Source organism: Oncorhynchus keta, chromosome 2 (assembly GCF_023373465.1).
Source record: "Oncorhynchus keta strain PuntledgeMale-10-30-2019 chromosome 2, Oket_V2, whole genome shotgun sequence".
Taxonomy (NCBI): domain Eukaryota; kingdom Metazoa; phylum Chordata; class Actinopteri; order Salmoniformes; family Salmonidae; genus Oncorhynchus; species Oncorhynchus keta.
Window position 1 is genome coordinate 67,678,813 of NC_068422.1, and position 15,914 is coordinate 67,694,726.

General features: G+C 46.2%; 1 protein-coding gene across 24 annotated transcripts in view; it reads left to right on the plus strand.

Moving 5' to 3' along the window:
- LOC118362360 (CUGBP Elav-like family member 4) overlaps positions 1–15,914 on the plus strand; it is a 195,113-nt gene that overhangs the window by 163,618 nt on the left and 15,581 nt on the right. For 2 of the 24 annotated variants that reach the window (XM_052481143.1, XM_052481148.1), the window contains exons 6-12: positions 2,445–2,633; positions 3,150–3,297; positions 6,274–6,456; positions 7,177–7,239; positions 7,777–7,857; positions 9,103–9,270; positions 14,249–14,398. In XM_052481143.1, the coding sequence (XP_052337103.1) occupies positions 2,445–2,633; positions 3,150–3,297; positions 6,274–6,456; positions 7,177–7,239; positions 7,777–7,857; positions 9,103–9,270; positions 14,249–14,376 (960 nt within the window). In that variant the 3' untranslated portion in view covers positions 14,377–14,398. Of the gene's footprint in view, positions 1–2,444; positions 2,634–3,149; positions 3,298–6,273; positions 6,457–7,176; positions 7,240–7,776; positions 7,858–9,102; positions 9,271–14,248; positions 14,399–14,773; positions 15,741–15,914 lie in introns of all 24 variants that reach the window. The other 22 variants (XM_052481174.1, XM_052481176.1, XM_052481184.1 and 19 more) reach the window with 18 other exon arrangements.

A 15,914-nucleotide genomic window follows, 5' to 3' on the forward strand; every position in this document is an offset into this window, starting at 1 on the left:
GATGCGCTGGAGGGATGTTTGCTCAGCGCAGACCTCATTAAAACCGACAGTCCCGTCCCTCCACCAGCCCCAGCAGAAGAAAGGGAAAGAACAGTGAAAGGTCAGGAGGTGGGAAGGAAATGAAATTAGAAAGGACAAAACAGTGTACCATTAGAGCGGCACTCCGCCATATTGATTCAGCTAATTGAAATGGCATCTTGGGAACAGAACCAGATGGGTCCCCCTTGGCCTGAGGTGAGTTGCTGGCTTGCAGGTGCAGGACGGAAGAGGGCTGGCTCCTCTGACAGGAAGAATCCAATATGACACACACTGTCCCCCAGGGTGCAGGCTGACACCCCTCCCGACACCCACCCAGCCTCTACAGCACAGTGCAAGAGACACACACACCGCTATTGGTGGACAGGCTCAACACTCACTCTCTGTATTCACATTCACCACGTGAGGGACTTTATTTGTTTCTTTGTTTGTTGGGGGACTTTGTGTTTGTTCTGTTTTGCTTCCAGTGCCAGAAGCACCACTGGAACCCACCATAAGGCCTTTTGCTTTTGGGACCCAGTAGCGGTTACATTCTGGCTGTTGAGATACACACACACACACACACACACACACACACACACACACACACACACACACACACACACACACACACACACACACACACACACACACACGCACACGCACGCACGCACGCACGCACGCACGCACGCACGCACGCACGCACGCACACACACACACACACACACACACACACACACACACACACACACACACACACACACACACACACACACACACACACACACACAGGAAGTATTGAAATCAAAATACAAATCAAAGGAGGCATTTGTTTTGACCCTGTCAAGATGACACATTATATGAAAGATACAAGTCATGATGATGGAGTCCTTTTCTCTCTCCGTGTCTTTGCTTTTCTGATCTGACTAATCACATCCTGACTTCCCCCTGGCTGTGTCTTTCTGACCTTTCCTGGGTGCAACCGCACTAGCAGTTCCTGGGTATCTCTCTCTCTCAGCGCAGCGTGCACTGGCTGGAAATAAATGGGAACTGGGCCTCTTGACAATGTCTGAGACTTTCTGTGTCTATCTCTCTGCCTGTCTGGCAGCCTCCTTCCCCTCTCCTCTCCTCTCCTCTCCTCTCCTCTCCTCTCCTCTCCTCTCCTCTCCTCCCTCTCCTCTCCTCTCCTCTCCTCTCCCTCTCCTCTCCTCTCCTCTCCTCTCCTCTCCTCTCCTCTCCTCTCCCTGGACGTCATATGAAGAACTGACTCTGGTCTCTGTCTCTCAAATGATTTAATTGGATCCAAACTCAGAAGCACAGACATCAATACAGCACTATATCTGCCATAAGGCACTGTCATTAGTCAATACTTCTGCCTGTGCACACCAAAGGCTCCAGTCAGACCTCATTATGGAGTATCGTATTCAGTTGAGCGGCAGGAGAGGGACTGGGACTACTCTGGGACCACACTAAGGACCACAGTTCACTCCAATGTACACTGAGTATACCAAACATAGGAATGCCTTCCTAATGTTGAGTTGCACCCCCTTTGCACTCAGAACAGCCTCAATTTGTCGGGGCATGGATAAAGCGTTCCACAGGGATGCTGGCCCATGTTGACTCCAATGCTTCCCACAGTTGTGTCAAGTTGGCTGGATGTCCTTTGGGAGGTGGACCATTCTTGATACACACAGGAAACTGTTGTGTAAAAAAAACAGCAGTGTTGCAGTTTGTGACACAAACCGTTACGCCTGACACTTACTACCATGCCCTTTTTAAAGGCACTTCAATATTTAGTTTTTCCCATTCAACCTCTGAATGACACACATACACAATCCATGTCTCAATTCTCTCAAGACTTTAAAATACTGTTTTAACCTGTCTCCTCCCCTTCATCTACACTGGTTGAAGTGGATTTAACAAGTGACATCAATAAGGGATCATAGCTTTCACCTGGATTCACCTGGTCAGTCTAACTTATGGAAAGAGCAGGTGTTCTTAATGTTTTGTAAACTCAGTGTGTACACTAGTAGTCTAAAGTTCACTAAACCCACAGATCACCCACTATTCCCACTGTCTCTACACAGCTCAGATTGGAGTCATTTAAAACATGCACTGAGTCAGCTCAGACCTTGTGTGGTGTGTGTCTGGTGTTGTGTGTTGTGTGTCTGGTGGTGTGTGTCTGGTGTTGTGTGGTATGTGCATAGTCATTGAAGTATGTGTATCACTGAGAGTGGTGTGTGTCTGTCCATTGCTGAGATGAGTGTTGTCTTGACTGAGTGTGGTGTGTGTCTGTCCATTGCTGAGATGAGTGTTGTCTTGACTGAGTGTGGTGTGTGTCTGTCCATTGCTGAGATGAGTGTTGAATTGACTGATTGTGGTGTGTGTCTGTCCATTGCTGAGACGAGTGTTGTCTTGACTGATTGCAGTGTGCGTATCCCCAGGGGGCGTCCTCCAGCCTGGTGGTGAAGTTTGCCGACACGGACAAGGAGCGGACCCTGCGTAGGATGCATCAGATGGCGGGCCAGCTCGGCATCTTCAGCCCCATGACCATCCAGTTTGGGGCCTATGGCGCCTACTCTCACGCTGTAAGTCTCGGCTCCACGGGGGAGGAGACGGTGAGCTTTTACACTCTGCGCATGCGAGTCACGGCTCCTCCTGATAGCTTGCCATACACACTCTGTCTACCTACGTTCACACCTGAAGTTAACATCTCCTCAAGTTTGGAAACTGTAGAGTTTGCACTCACACTGTAACTAACAGCTCACCCTGCCAGGTGAGAATCACCCACTCACGCACAGTAAAGCAGGCTGACTGTCTGACTGTCTGCTCTCTAGCTTCATCTGATTATATTGCGTTATCTGTTGTTTGTAATGAGCAGCAGCCCTGTAAAGCAGCAGTGCTGTTAAGTAGCATGGCTCCGGGGCAACAGAGACCTGTCTATTCAACAACATGGCCAAGCAAACATTGATGTGAAAGTAAACATGCCCCTCGTCCTGCGGCGATTTCACCCTGCCTCTCTCTCTCCCCGTCTCCCTTACCCCACTCTCACGGTCTCCCCCCCTCTCTCTCCTGCTGCCTCCCTCTCCCTCCTCTTCCCCCCTCTTCCTCTCTCTCTCTCTTCAATGCCACAGCAGATGATGCAACAGCAAGCAGCGCTAATGGCGGCGACCCAGAACTCGTATCTGAATCCCATGGCAGCCATCGCTGCGGCACAAATGCAGCAAATGGCAGCTTTCAACGTCAACGGTCTGGTGGCTGCCCCAATGACACCCTCCTCAGGTACAAATACACATCCAGGACTGGACTCCCCATCCTTCCTCAACCCTCCCTCCTACGTGCCTGTAATACTTCACTATATTCATTAGTGAGCCGTGTACAAGCCGTGCTAATGTCATGTATTCTGCCCTGGCTGTTAGTACAGTTCTTTAGACATTATCAGGTTTCTTTTCATCTCTGTCTCTTTTAAAAGGGACAAAAATACAGACTGCCTTTTGGTAGTGGTGAAGTTAGAGATGGCATTGCCAGAGTGACAGAGGGCCCTAAAGTAAGATAGAGAAGACATGTCGTGAGTGAGGCATGATGGGTTATGATGTATGACATCCCCCGGCCCTCATTGGCCGCCACAGTGTACGGCCTGTCTCTTTTTCCCTCTCTCTCTCCCAGTCTCTCTCCCTCAATTCAATTTCCATTTCAATTTCAATTTAAGGGGCTTTATTGGTATGGGAAACATATGTTTACATTGGCAAAGCAAGGGAAATAGACAATAAACAAATGTGAAATAAACAATAAAAATTATACCCACAGAAGTTCCAAAAGAATAAAGACATTTCAAATGTCATATTATGTCTATATACAGTGTTGTAATGATGTGCAAATAGTTAAAGTACAAAAGGGAAAATAAATCAACATAAATATGGGTTGTATTTACAATGGTGTTTGTTCTTCACTGGTTGCTCTTTTCTCGTGGCAACAGGTCACAAATCTTGCTGCTGTGATGTCACACTGTGGTATTTTACACAATACATATGGGAGTTGATCAAAATTGGGTTTGTTTTCGAATTCTTTGTGTATCTGTGTAATCTGAGGGAAATATGTGTCTCTAATATGGTCATACATTTGACAGGAGGTTAGGAAGTGCAGCTCAGTTTCCACCTAATTTTGTGGGCAGTGTGCACATAACCTGACTTCTCTTGAGAGCCAGGTCTTCCTTCAGTGGCCTTTCTCAATAGCAAGGCTGTGCTCACTGAGTCTGTACATAGTCAAATCTTTCCTTAGTTTTGGTCAGTCACAGTGGTCAGGTATTCTGCCTTTGTGTACTCTCTGTTTAGGGCCAAATAGCATTCTAGTTTGCTCTGTTTTTTTGTAAATTCTTTCCAATGTGTCAAGTAATTATATTTTAGATTTCTCATGATTTGGTTGGGTTTAATTGTGTTGCTCTTGCTGTCCTGGGGCTCTGTGAGGTCTTTTTGTGTTTGTGAACAGAGCCCCAGGACCAGCTTGCTTAGGGGACTCTTCTCCAGGTTCATCTCTCTGTAGGTGATGGCTTTGTTATGGAAGGTTTGGGAATCTCTTCCTTTTAGGTGGTTATAGAATTTAACGTCTCTTTTCTGGATTTGGATCATTTTCGGGTATTGGCCTAATTCTGCACTACATGCATTATTTGGTGTTTTACGTTGTACACAGAGTATATTTTTGCAGAATTCTGCATGCAGAGTCTCTCAATTTGGTGTTTGTCCCATTTTGGGAATTCTTGATTGGTGAGTGGACCACAGACCTCACAACCATGAAGGGCAATGGATTCTATAACTGCTTCTAATTTGTAGGTCAGATTTTTTTGTTCCTTTTGAATGCATAGAAGGCCCTTCTTGCATTGTCTCTCAGATCATTCATAGCTTTGTGGAAGTTACCTTAGTATGTATCGTTTTTGTGTACCCCAGGGCTACGGTATCTAGATGGAATTTCTATTCATTGTCCTGGCAACTGGACATTTTTTGCAGCACCATTATTTTTGTCTTACTGAGATTTACTGTCAGGTCTGACAGAATCTGTGCAGAAGATCTAGGTGCTGCTGTAGAACCTTGGTGGTTGGGGATAGAAGCAACAGATCATCAGCAAATAGTAGACATTTGACTTCAGATTTAGCTGGGATCTGATAGGGGTGTCAGTGGGACTGACTGTGAAAGCTCAAAGAGATTTTGGTTTGAGGTCAGTGATAAAGTAGTCTACAGTACAACTGCCAAGAGATGACCTATATGTGTACCTACCGTAGGAGTCCCCTCGAAGCCTACCGTTGACTATGTACATACCCAGCGTCCGACAGAGCTGCAGAACTTTTTGTTGGTTATGTTGGTTATGTCGTCGTAGTTGTGTCTAAATACTGTCACCTCCAGGTAGGTGTTTGCCCCCCTGTGTGCTGAGAGTGTCAGATTCTTGTCCAGTTCTGACATTTAGGTCGCCACAAACTACTACATGTACCTGGGCCTGGAAATGATTGATCTCCCCCTCTAGGATGGAGAAGCTGTCATCGTTAAAGTATGTGGATTCTATTGGGGGGATATAGGTAGCACACACAAGGAAATGTTTCTCTGTTGAGACCATTTCCTTATTCATTTCTGTAAAATGTTCCTGCTTTGACTAATTTAATAGAGTGGGTTAGGTCTATCTCGCTTTATCTCTCTCCTTCTCTCCCCCCCCTCTCTCTATCATGGGCCACTGTTTGTGTGTTTCCGGGAACACGGCCAATCTGATGACTTTGGATGCAAAGTCCTTGACTATACAATATACGAGCAAAGATTTGTGGGAGATAATCCTGGACCTGAGTTTGACCTGTCTTCCTGGCCCTTGTTGTGAAGAGCTTTGATGGCTCGACACTAAGTAGGCAGACTGGCCCAAGACAGGAGCTCCACGCGTCTCTCGAATGAATTAAATAAAGTGGCTCAGTCACCTCTGCATCCATCCGCCATCTGTAATCCATAAAGCCTACATACACCCAGGTAATGCCTTTCAAATTTAATCCTACATCACTTAAATGCCCTTCACCGGGATTAGGGAGAAGGCACAAGACGAGAGAGCATGGACAAGGTGACAAACCTGAAATGTGACCAGGGGGAGAGGCTGAGGCCACAAACAAACAGAGGCCCCAGCCCCAGTGTCCAATTAGACGCTGGTCAGAGAGAGGCTGCATACTGTGGAGTGTGAACCATGTCCACCATGGCCTGTGGTCCCAGTAATGAAACAGGGTTGCTCTATCTACAGGCACCAGCACGCCACCGGGTATCAATGCCACGGCCTTGCCCAGCCTAGCAGCACCCATGGGGGTCAATGGGTTCGCATCCCTCCCGCCCCAGACCAACGGTCAGCCTAACAATGAGCCAATATACACCAATGGGATCCACCCCTACCCAGGTGAGACAGCCAATGGGATTCACCTCTACTCAGGTGAGCCAATTTAACAGCAGTTTCATTCATTTGACATGTAACCTTTTCTTAACTAGGATAAAACCATTATATAGCATATTGTTGTAGAGGGAGACCTGGCAAGATAGTCTTGGGTGACTGCTATACTGCAATCAGAATAGGAGTGTGACAGTGGTTCTGAGAGTCAGTGCATCAAGGGGACTCCTACATCTGTACATTATGGTTAATATGATGAGCCTCAGAAGCTCTTTCTCAGCTTCTTATGCTCCTGATGATTCCTGAACAACTAACACATCATCATGCACTTGACTCCTTGATGCATTATGTAAGGCAGCTGCAGTGATAATGAACCACAAAGCAGTTTGTTTGGCATGTTGTTAATATTTGATGCAAACATCTGGGGGGCGAACAGGAATTTTGAAGAACTGTTAAATATGACAACTCGAATCTTTGTATGACTCCATCCTCTCTCTCTCTCTCTCTCCCTCCCGCTCTCCCTCTCTTTCTCTCTCTCCATCTCTCTTTTCTTTCTTTTTCTTTCCCTCTCTCGCTTTCTCCCTCTCTTTCTCTGTCTCTCTCTCTCTCTCTCTCCTCTCTCTCTCTCTCTCTCTCTCTCTCTCTCTCTCTCTCTCTCTCTCTCTCTCTCTCTCTCTCTCTCTCTCCTCTCTCTCTCTCTCTCTCTCTCTCCCTCTCTCTCTCTCTCTCCTCTCTCTCTCTCTCTCTCTCGCTCTCTCTCTGCAGCACAGAGTCCTACAGTGACTGACCCTCTCCAGCAGGCTTACGCCGGTGTGCAGCACTACGCAGGTGACCTGCCTCTCCTCACTCCTCCCCTCTCTCTTCCATCTCTTTCTCTATCGCTCTCACGCTCTCCCTCTCTCCCTCTCTGTCACTCTAGCAGACACTGTGGCTGCTAAAGATAGCCCAGAGGACTGGATCATTTTCTCCAGGATTAGGAAACTTTACATTAGGATTTGAACGGATTTCCATTGGACTTGATTATAGACCCACCCAAAAATCTTAATTCCAAAAGTACACGGAGAACTGTGTTCCAGACACCCCTCTACATGATTGTGATATAGATGGACAGACACTAAGACCTCTCCTCTTTAACCATGTATCAGGATAGGGATAGACTCTCCTTCCTGTATTGTTGGTGTCCCTGTTTAGACAGTGCATTCCCTTTGTGTAGTGATACACAATGAAAATGAGCTCGGGCTCCAAGCCGTAATGCAATTTATTTATTCAGTGTCTGTAGGACGTGAACAATAGAATAATGATTTAAGTTGTCGCAAATGGAGATGTAACATCCCACTCTGGCTCATCTCCTTCTCTTTGCAACAGCAGCCTACCCTGCCGCCTATGCACCAATCAGTCAAGCGTTCCCCCAGCAACCCACCATCATCCCCCAGCAACAGAGAGAAGGTAAGAGCTAGCGGGCGCGCCCACCCAAGATAAAAGGTGATAATTACCATGTTCCATTCTAATGTACGGCTGCGTTGAATTAGCCAGGGAGAGGAAACACTGGGCTGGAAAATGGGAGAAAAAGAGAGCTTCATTTAAAGGAGTTTAACATTAGCAGGCAGCAAGATGGAAAAGTTACTCTGTCATTATTCAAAAACTGCACTAATTCAAACTCGCAGTGTTCGACTGGTTAATCAGTCCATTACAATGTGTTTAAGTGGTTATGAATATTCATTAGATTAATTAGCTGCATGCATAATCATTTATTAACATTCCTAGTTTAGTGTTAGTACCACAGCATTAAATGTAATAAAGCATAGGATATGCTGTAATGGTAAATCACTCTTCCTGAGACTGTTTGCCAGATATAATTATTCATTTATGTTATTGTACAGTATATGATGGTTATAAATATGATTATTAGTCAACGTGGAAAATCTGAAATGACTCTAAGTGTTCTAACATCGCATAAGGGGGATAATTTTATTGCAGTGTGTTTTGCTATGCTTTGTGGTCTACCTGCCCCCATCCTTGAGTTAAATGAAGCTTGCATTAGGGTTATGTGACTGCTATACTTTGTGTCTGCTGTGTACATTAAGCCACAGAGCTGCTCCTCCTCCAGACAGTGTGTCAGCTCCACTGGCCTGTCTCTGACTGAGATCTGGATCCTTCCCTCTCTGGCCTGGCTGTTGGCTGGACTCCCAGTCTGCAGCCTCCAAGAGACTGCAGCCGCAGCAGCCCCCATTTCATGAGACACACCTAAACTAACAAACAGGCAGAATAAAGCCATAAGCTCAGACTGTAAAACCACAGCTCTCTATCATACTGTGTGTGTCCTCTATCTGGGCCAGGGAGAGTCAGTCAGCAGCAGCCTCTTATCAGCCTTCTCACCAGCCACAGACCCATCTCGTCATGCTATCATCCCCGAGCAATGAGACAGGGAACAATCCATGTAGCCACTAGCACAGCCTACCAAGCAGCAAACATCTCTCTCTCTCTCTCTCTCTCTCTCTCTCTCTCTCTCTCTCTAGTCTATTCCTCTCCTCATCAGAAGGCCATGTACTGTATGTGGCACCTGGGTTTGTGTGGAGACTGAAGCGAGATTGGACAGGACAGTCAGCTAGTAATTGGGGCAGACACTGGGCTTATGTCATCATGCATGCTCTGCCTGACCTCTCCTCCTATTTCCCCATGTAACCTCTATAGTTTGTTGTTGTTATTTCCCACCAGGGCCGGAAGGCTGCAACCTGTTTATTTACCATCTGCCCCAGGAGTTTGGAGACGCAGAATTAATGCAAATGTTCCTGCCTTTCGGCAACGTCATCTCCGCCAAAGTCTTCGTGGACCGGGCGACCAATCAAAGCAAGTGTTTTGGTGAGTCAGTGAGTCAAATCTGTCATCTCTGCTGAGAGAAAAAAAAGAATCGGATGAGAAGTCGACTGTGATGTTCGGCAATCTTCTCATGTCCCACTTTGGATTCTGCATTGAGTTGTGTTTTTATTTATTCCCTGTGTCCTAATCAAGTTGCAATTAAAATTTTAAAAGTGGCGTTACATGCGAGTGAGCAGGGAGGAGAAGAGAGGGGGATGCATGCTTCGCTCCTTAAGTTCAACTCATCAGCAAATGCTTATGAGATCCTGGGAGCGAGTGAGAGGGGGATGGAGTGGAGGAGGGGCGATATGTTTCTAACTACCCCCAGCTTAAGCCCACAGCTCCCCAAGTTCAAGTACATGCCTATTACCATGTAGCTAGACATGCAGTATAGGGGAATATAGTCCTTCTGGCTATTAGAGTTTCACCTTCAACAAACATACTATAAAACTATGGTTCCCCAGCCTCCATAGATAGCCCCTAGAGACCCAGCCTCCAAGCCTCCTTTCCAACACCTTCCTCCCACACAGCCTGTAGGGATGAGTCTGGGTGGCGGTGGAGGATGTTCAGGTGGACTGTGTGATCTCCAGGAGATAATAATAGACCTGTTAGAGCCCTAGACAGCAGCACCCACGAGATGAGGAGCTGGACTGCAGAAACGGACCACTGGCCTCCTATATGGGTTGTCTAGGATGAGAAAAGCATGTCTATCATTACTCTATGAGGAAGGACAAAGAGGCTGTGACCTCACACATCTCACCATTATTTTCCCATGCAGCTATTAATTAAGAACTTGGCTGAAAAACAATCATTTAACCTCTCATTTTTTCTCCTTCCTTTTTATAGTCTGAGCCCCGGGGCTCTTGTGAGAGACATTAACAAATTAGACAGAAGATGCTATGCATTATGTGAACTAAATCATTACTCTCCTGCAGCAACAGGGGAAGCAATTTGATCCCTCTTCAGTTGAAAATGGGAGATTGAATTCTTCCTATGCACATTAGATGCAACACACACATACACACAATACATGTACACACACATATACACGCATAATATGTGTGGGTGTGTATATGAGTGTGTGCGCACACGCCTTATAATTCTCAGTGATTCACAATAGGCAATGTGCCAATGTCTTCATTATGGAATCCAAGGTAGTCATTGACTTACTGAGATGAGGCAAAGTCACAGTTTAAAAAAGTATATTGGCAAAGTGAAAAAGAATGTTTCAACCTTCCAAAACCATTAATACTGTTTCCATGGCAATTGAGGATACCTTGACATCCACTCGAGCAATTGTTAGTTGTTGGTGTTAATTATCAGCTTCAGAATATCAGATGTGCAGCTGAAGAAGATGGTGGATCCGTCACTGAACTCAGTAGGATGTTGAGTTTCTGGCTGTTTCAAGGTCTTAGTCTGGGGTCTGTTGGGATTCACTGTTATTTTAATCCTCCATGTTTGTTACTCAATATTGACATTTAAGGATGATCAACGCTCACCTCTCTAAGTGGAAGCAAAATGTGACTTTAAAAGGTCCTCTGAAAACACTGCGTACACACTCGCTTACTAACACCTACCATTGAAATAGATGATCCTCTGTTTTTAGAAGAACAGCAAGCAGCACTCTATTGCTTTGGTTGGCTTAAAGCGGGAGCAGTCCCCTTCACAACGTCCGTCAGCATCTAGCTGTGCAGTTCCCTACAGCTTAGACACTAAGTCACCGCACCAGGAGTCATGCAGAGCTGTAGAATGATAAGACTGTAGTCTTTGTCAGTACTCCACTCTCACCTGCAAATCAAACCTTGTCCGTAATACCCGACAATGATTTTACAGAGGAGTGAACATCGTTTTCTCAACTGAAGATCTGCGAGGGAACCATGAATGGATGATTCATACATGATAGTATTCAATCTCCTCTCACAAAGGCTGTTTAGGGTGTTTTACATTGTGCTGTGCACTGAATGTGTCCCATTCAAGTGCTGCTTGTCCTTCTGAAGCGTACAGTGCTGTATAAAACATCATAATAAACCTGGCAGCTGACTGATTTACATGGTGTAAAGGGTGGCCAGGATTTACCACGCTTATAGTCTGCTCCTTTCTTTGTCCTCTCTTTCTTCACCCTCTTCTTCTTCCCCTTTTCCCCCTCCCTGACAATCACCTTTTGGGGTTGGGATGTAAATGCAAGGTTGAGATTGATGAGAGCGGGATGTGAGGGGGATCGCTGCTGTCTAGCAGGCCCTTCCCTGCTCAGTTTGTTTAAAGGGTTTGTAAAAGCAGGAGCCTTATCTCTTCCCACCTGACAAAAGCCTGCCCTCTCCCCCCAAATTAAATTGGACCCATAGCGACGTGATCAAATCAACTGGCAAGCGGAAAAATCCGTCCGTCAATCACGGAGGTGTCTGATAAGAGCAGGCAGGAGTCCCAGTGTGGAAAGCTCCGGGCTCATTCCGCCCCAACACCCAGGTGATAACTCAGAGCACATGCAGGGCAGGGGAGAGGAGAGGCTGGCACCTCTATTCACAGGCAGAGGAGAGGAGAGGAGAGGAGAGGAGAGGAGAGGAGAGGAGAGGAGAGGAAGGCACCTCTACTCACAGGCAGGGGAGAGGAGAGGAGAGGAGAGGAGAGGAGAGGAGAGGAGAGGAGAGGAGAGGAGAGGAGAGGAGAGGAGAGGAGAGGAGAGGAGAGGAGAGGAGAGGCAGGCACCTCTACTCACAGGCAGAGAAGAGAAGAGGAGAGGAGAGGAGAGGAGAGGAGAGGAGAGGAGAGAGGAGAGGAGAGGAGAGGAGAGGCTGACACCTTTACTCACAGGCAGAGGAGAGGAGAGGAGAGGAGAGGAGAGGAGAGGAGAAGAGAAGAGAAGAGAAGAGAAGAGAAGAGAAGAGAAGAGAAGAGAAGAGAAGAGAAGAGAAGAGAAGAGAAGAGAAGAGAGAAGAGGAGAGGAGAGGAGAGGAGAGGAGAGGAGAGGAGAGGAGAAGAGAGGAGAAGAGAGGAGAGGAGAGGAGAGGCAGGCACCTCTACTCACAGGCAGAGAAGAGAAGAGGATAGGAGAGGAGAGGAGAGGAGAGGAGAGGCTGACACCTTTACTCACAGGCAGAGGAGAGGAGAGGAGAGGAGAGGAGAGAAGAGGAGAAGAGAAGAGAAGAGAAGAGAAGAGAAGAGAAGAGAAGAGGAGAGGAGAGGAGAGGAGAGGAGAGGAGAGGAGAGGAGAGGAGAGGAGAGGAGAAGAGAAGAGAAGAGAAGAGAAGAGAAGAGAAGAGAAGAGAAGAGAAGAGAAGAGAAGAGAAGATAAGAGAAGAGAGGAGAGGAGAGGAGAGGAGAGGAGAGGAGAGGAGAGGAGAGGAGAGGAGAGGCTGACGCCTCTACTCATAGGAGAGAGGAGAGGAGAGGAGAGGAGAGGAGAGGAGGAGAGGAGAGGAGAGGAGAGGAGAGGAGAGGAGAGGAGAGGAGAGGAGAGGAGAGGAGAGGAGAGGAGAGACTGACACCTCTACTCACAGGCAGGGGAGAGGAGAGGCAGGCACCTCTCCTCACAGACAGTGGAGAGACACCTCTACTTACGGCCCCCTCCACCTTCCCACACCTACACCCTGCACGCTCAGCTCCAAGCCTGGCAACATGCTCCAACCCTGCTCTTCTTATTTTACACACACACACACACATATACACTTTCACCTTGCTTTGCTCAGAGACATATAGATGTAGGATCTTCATTTTAGCCAGTTTGCTACAGCAGGAAAATAATCCTGTAGGAAATGTGAATTATTATGAGGATTACAATTAATGAACATTTTTGTAGGGGTTGATATATTTTTCGTAAGGGTATATAATTTCTGAAATTTCAATGTGGAAATTACAAACTTCAGAAGCCTTTTTAATTAAACCTTAAATACAATTACAAGTTTTAAAATTCCTGCTTTGCACGCTCATACACACAGATATTCTCTGTCAGTTTCTCAAACACACATGCACAGAAAACAAAATCTCACTCAGTGTGTGACAGTCCTTTTTAAAATCTCATCTTGCTTCTCCTTTGTTCAAATGATACCCTCTGACTTCTACCACTTTTCAATTAGGAGCTTTTTGATATCTATGTCATTAACCATTTTGTTATTTCGTGTAATCATCTTTTTATTTCAGAGAATTTCAATTTACCTCCTGAGCAGAGAAAATTAAAGCACATTGTTGTTGCATTGTGGAAAGCTAAAAAGGAGGTCTCTCTCTTTCCTCCTCTTTTCATTCTCTCTTTCTCTGCCTCTCCCCATCTCTCCTTCACTCTGTCTCTCTCTCTCTCTCTCTTTCCTCCTCTTTTCATTCTCTCTTTCTCTGCCTCTCCCCATCTCTCCTTCACTCTGTCTCTCTCACTCTCTCTCTTTCCTCCTCTTTTCATTCTCTCTTTCTCTGCCTCTCCCCATCTCTCCTTCACTCTGTCTCTCTCTCTCTCTTTCCTCCTCTTTTCATTCTCTCTTTCTCTGCCTCTCCCCATCTCTCCTTCACTCTGTCTCTCTCTCTCTCTTTCCTCCTCTTTTCATTCTCTCTTTCTCTGCCTCTCCCCATCTCTCCTTCACTCTGTCTCTCTCTCTCTCTCTCTTTCCTCCTCTTTTCATTCTCTCTTTCTCTGCCTCTCCCCATCTCTCCTTCACTCTGTCTCTCTCTCTTTCCTCCTCTTTTCATTCTCTCTTTCTCTGTCTCTCCCCATCTCTCCTTCACTGTCTCTCACTCTCTCTCTTTCCTCCTCTTTTCATTCTCTCTTTCTCTGTCTCTCCCCATCTCTCCTTCACTCTGTCTCTCTCTCTCTCTTTCCTCCTCTTTTCATTCTCTCTTTCTCTGCCTCTCCCCATCTCTCCTTCACTCTGTCTCTCTCTCTCTCTCTCTTTACTCCTCTTTTCATTCTCTCTTTCTATGCCTCTCCCCATCTCTCCTTCACTCTATATCTCTCTCTGTCTCTCTCTCTCTCTTTCACTCTCCCTCCTACTTTGTGTCCCAGGCTTTGTGAGCTTCGATAACCCGTCCAGTGCCCAGGCGGCTATCCAGGCCATGAATGGTTTTCAGATAGGCATGAAGCGACTGAAGGTGCAGCTGAAGCGGCCAAAGGATGCCAACCGACCTTACTGACCCCTTTGCCGTCCACATCCAGGTAAGAGCAGACGACATGCCATGCTCACATTCATGCCCAGAGCCAGGGTTAAATGGCAGACAGCCCCTCAGGGTGCTGGCCAATGAGGAGGGAGTAGGAGGGGCAGTGGGCTGACATGACTGACTCCCCCCAGCTAAACTCCACTGGCTACTGCATACCTGAAACATGTTATTTTGGTTGTATATGTGAAACTACACATAATTGCAGCATAAGACCAGTACATGTGCTTCCATTGTATATTTCTATGAACAATTTGCTTGTAAATAATATGTGGATGTTTTACAATGGCCTCATCAAAGTGAAGGGATTGCAATAATGACATATACAGTATAATGTGTAATGGAAATGATAAATGCTACCTTCATTTCTTGTCAGATAGCATTTGAATAAAGGCATGAAGCACTAATTGAATGTCTGAGCAGACTGCCTGAGGAGAGGAGAGGAGCGGAGGAATGACTTTGACGAAACACATTGATGAGGGACAAGTGGAGAATGTCCTGGACAATGATGAGGACAGGCTCGTCATTATGACATCCTCAGTGTGTCTCTAACAACAGCCGTGTGTGTGTGTGTGTGTGTGTGTGTGTGTGTGTGTGTGTGTGTGTGTGTGTGTGTGTGTGTGTGTGTGTGTGTGTGTGTGTGTGTGTGTGTGTGTGTGTGTGTGTGTGTGTGTGTGTGTGTGTGTGTGTGCGTGTGTGCGTGTGTGTGTGTGCGTGCGATGGTGGGGGGTAAGTCTGTCTGGGTTTGGTCTCCTGCCATTCTGACTTAAAGCATTTGAAAATGGCTATGGGACTCAATGTACATACCAACATCATTGCATACAATGCAAGGACAAAATCCAATTATTTAGAGTGTGACTGTGTTAGTTTGAGATGTATAACATGCCATTTGGCCTGGTCTTATCTTTGTGAGTACAGTGCAGCACTCTAGTCTTTTACCTTATAAATGTTCTCTCAGAACTGCTTCAAAAAGAAAAAATAAAGGCCATTATTTTAGTTATTTTTGAAGGTTCCATTTTTATCACCATATTTCCAATTGTATTTGTTGATTTGTTGACTTTTTCGTTTTGACAGTAATAACCTCCCTTCATTTGGTTTGTCAGCCAGAGACGTTGAGAGAGAGAGAGAGAGAGAGAGGCTGGAATAAATGGGAAAGTAAAGTCTACATCATATTTACCACTTGAGAAAAAAATTGGAACTCCACCGCTTCTCTTCTTCTTTTGTTTTGCACCCAACCCAACCTGCCAACCGGCCAATCATAACATGAGATGGCCTCTCCATGGTCGTTGTGTAGCCAACCAGTAGCCACCAGTCACGGGGACACGTTCCCAGTTCCCACACCTGTAAGTTGAACCCATGGTGTCATTTTATTTCTGATGACGTCATGTTGCAGGACTGTGACTGCGTGAGTTGCATGACGTGGCGTTGAGTTCTTTCTATATCTCTATCTCTATTTTGTATATTTTTGGCAGCTTGTGAAGTGCAGTAAATGGATTAATTTTGATTGCTGCTAGCTG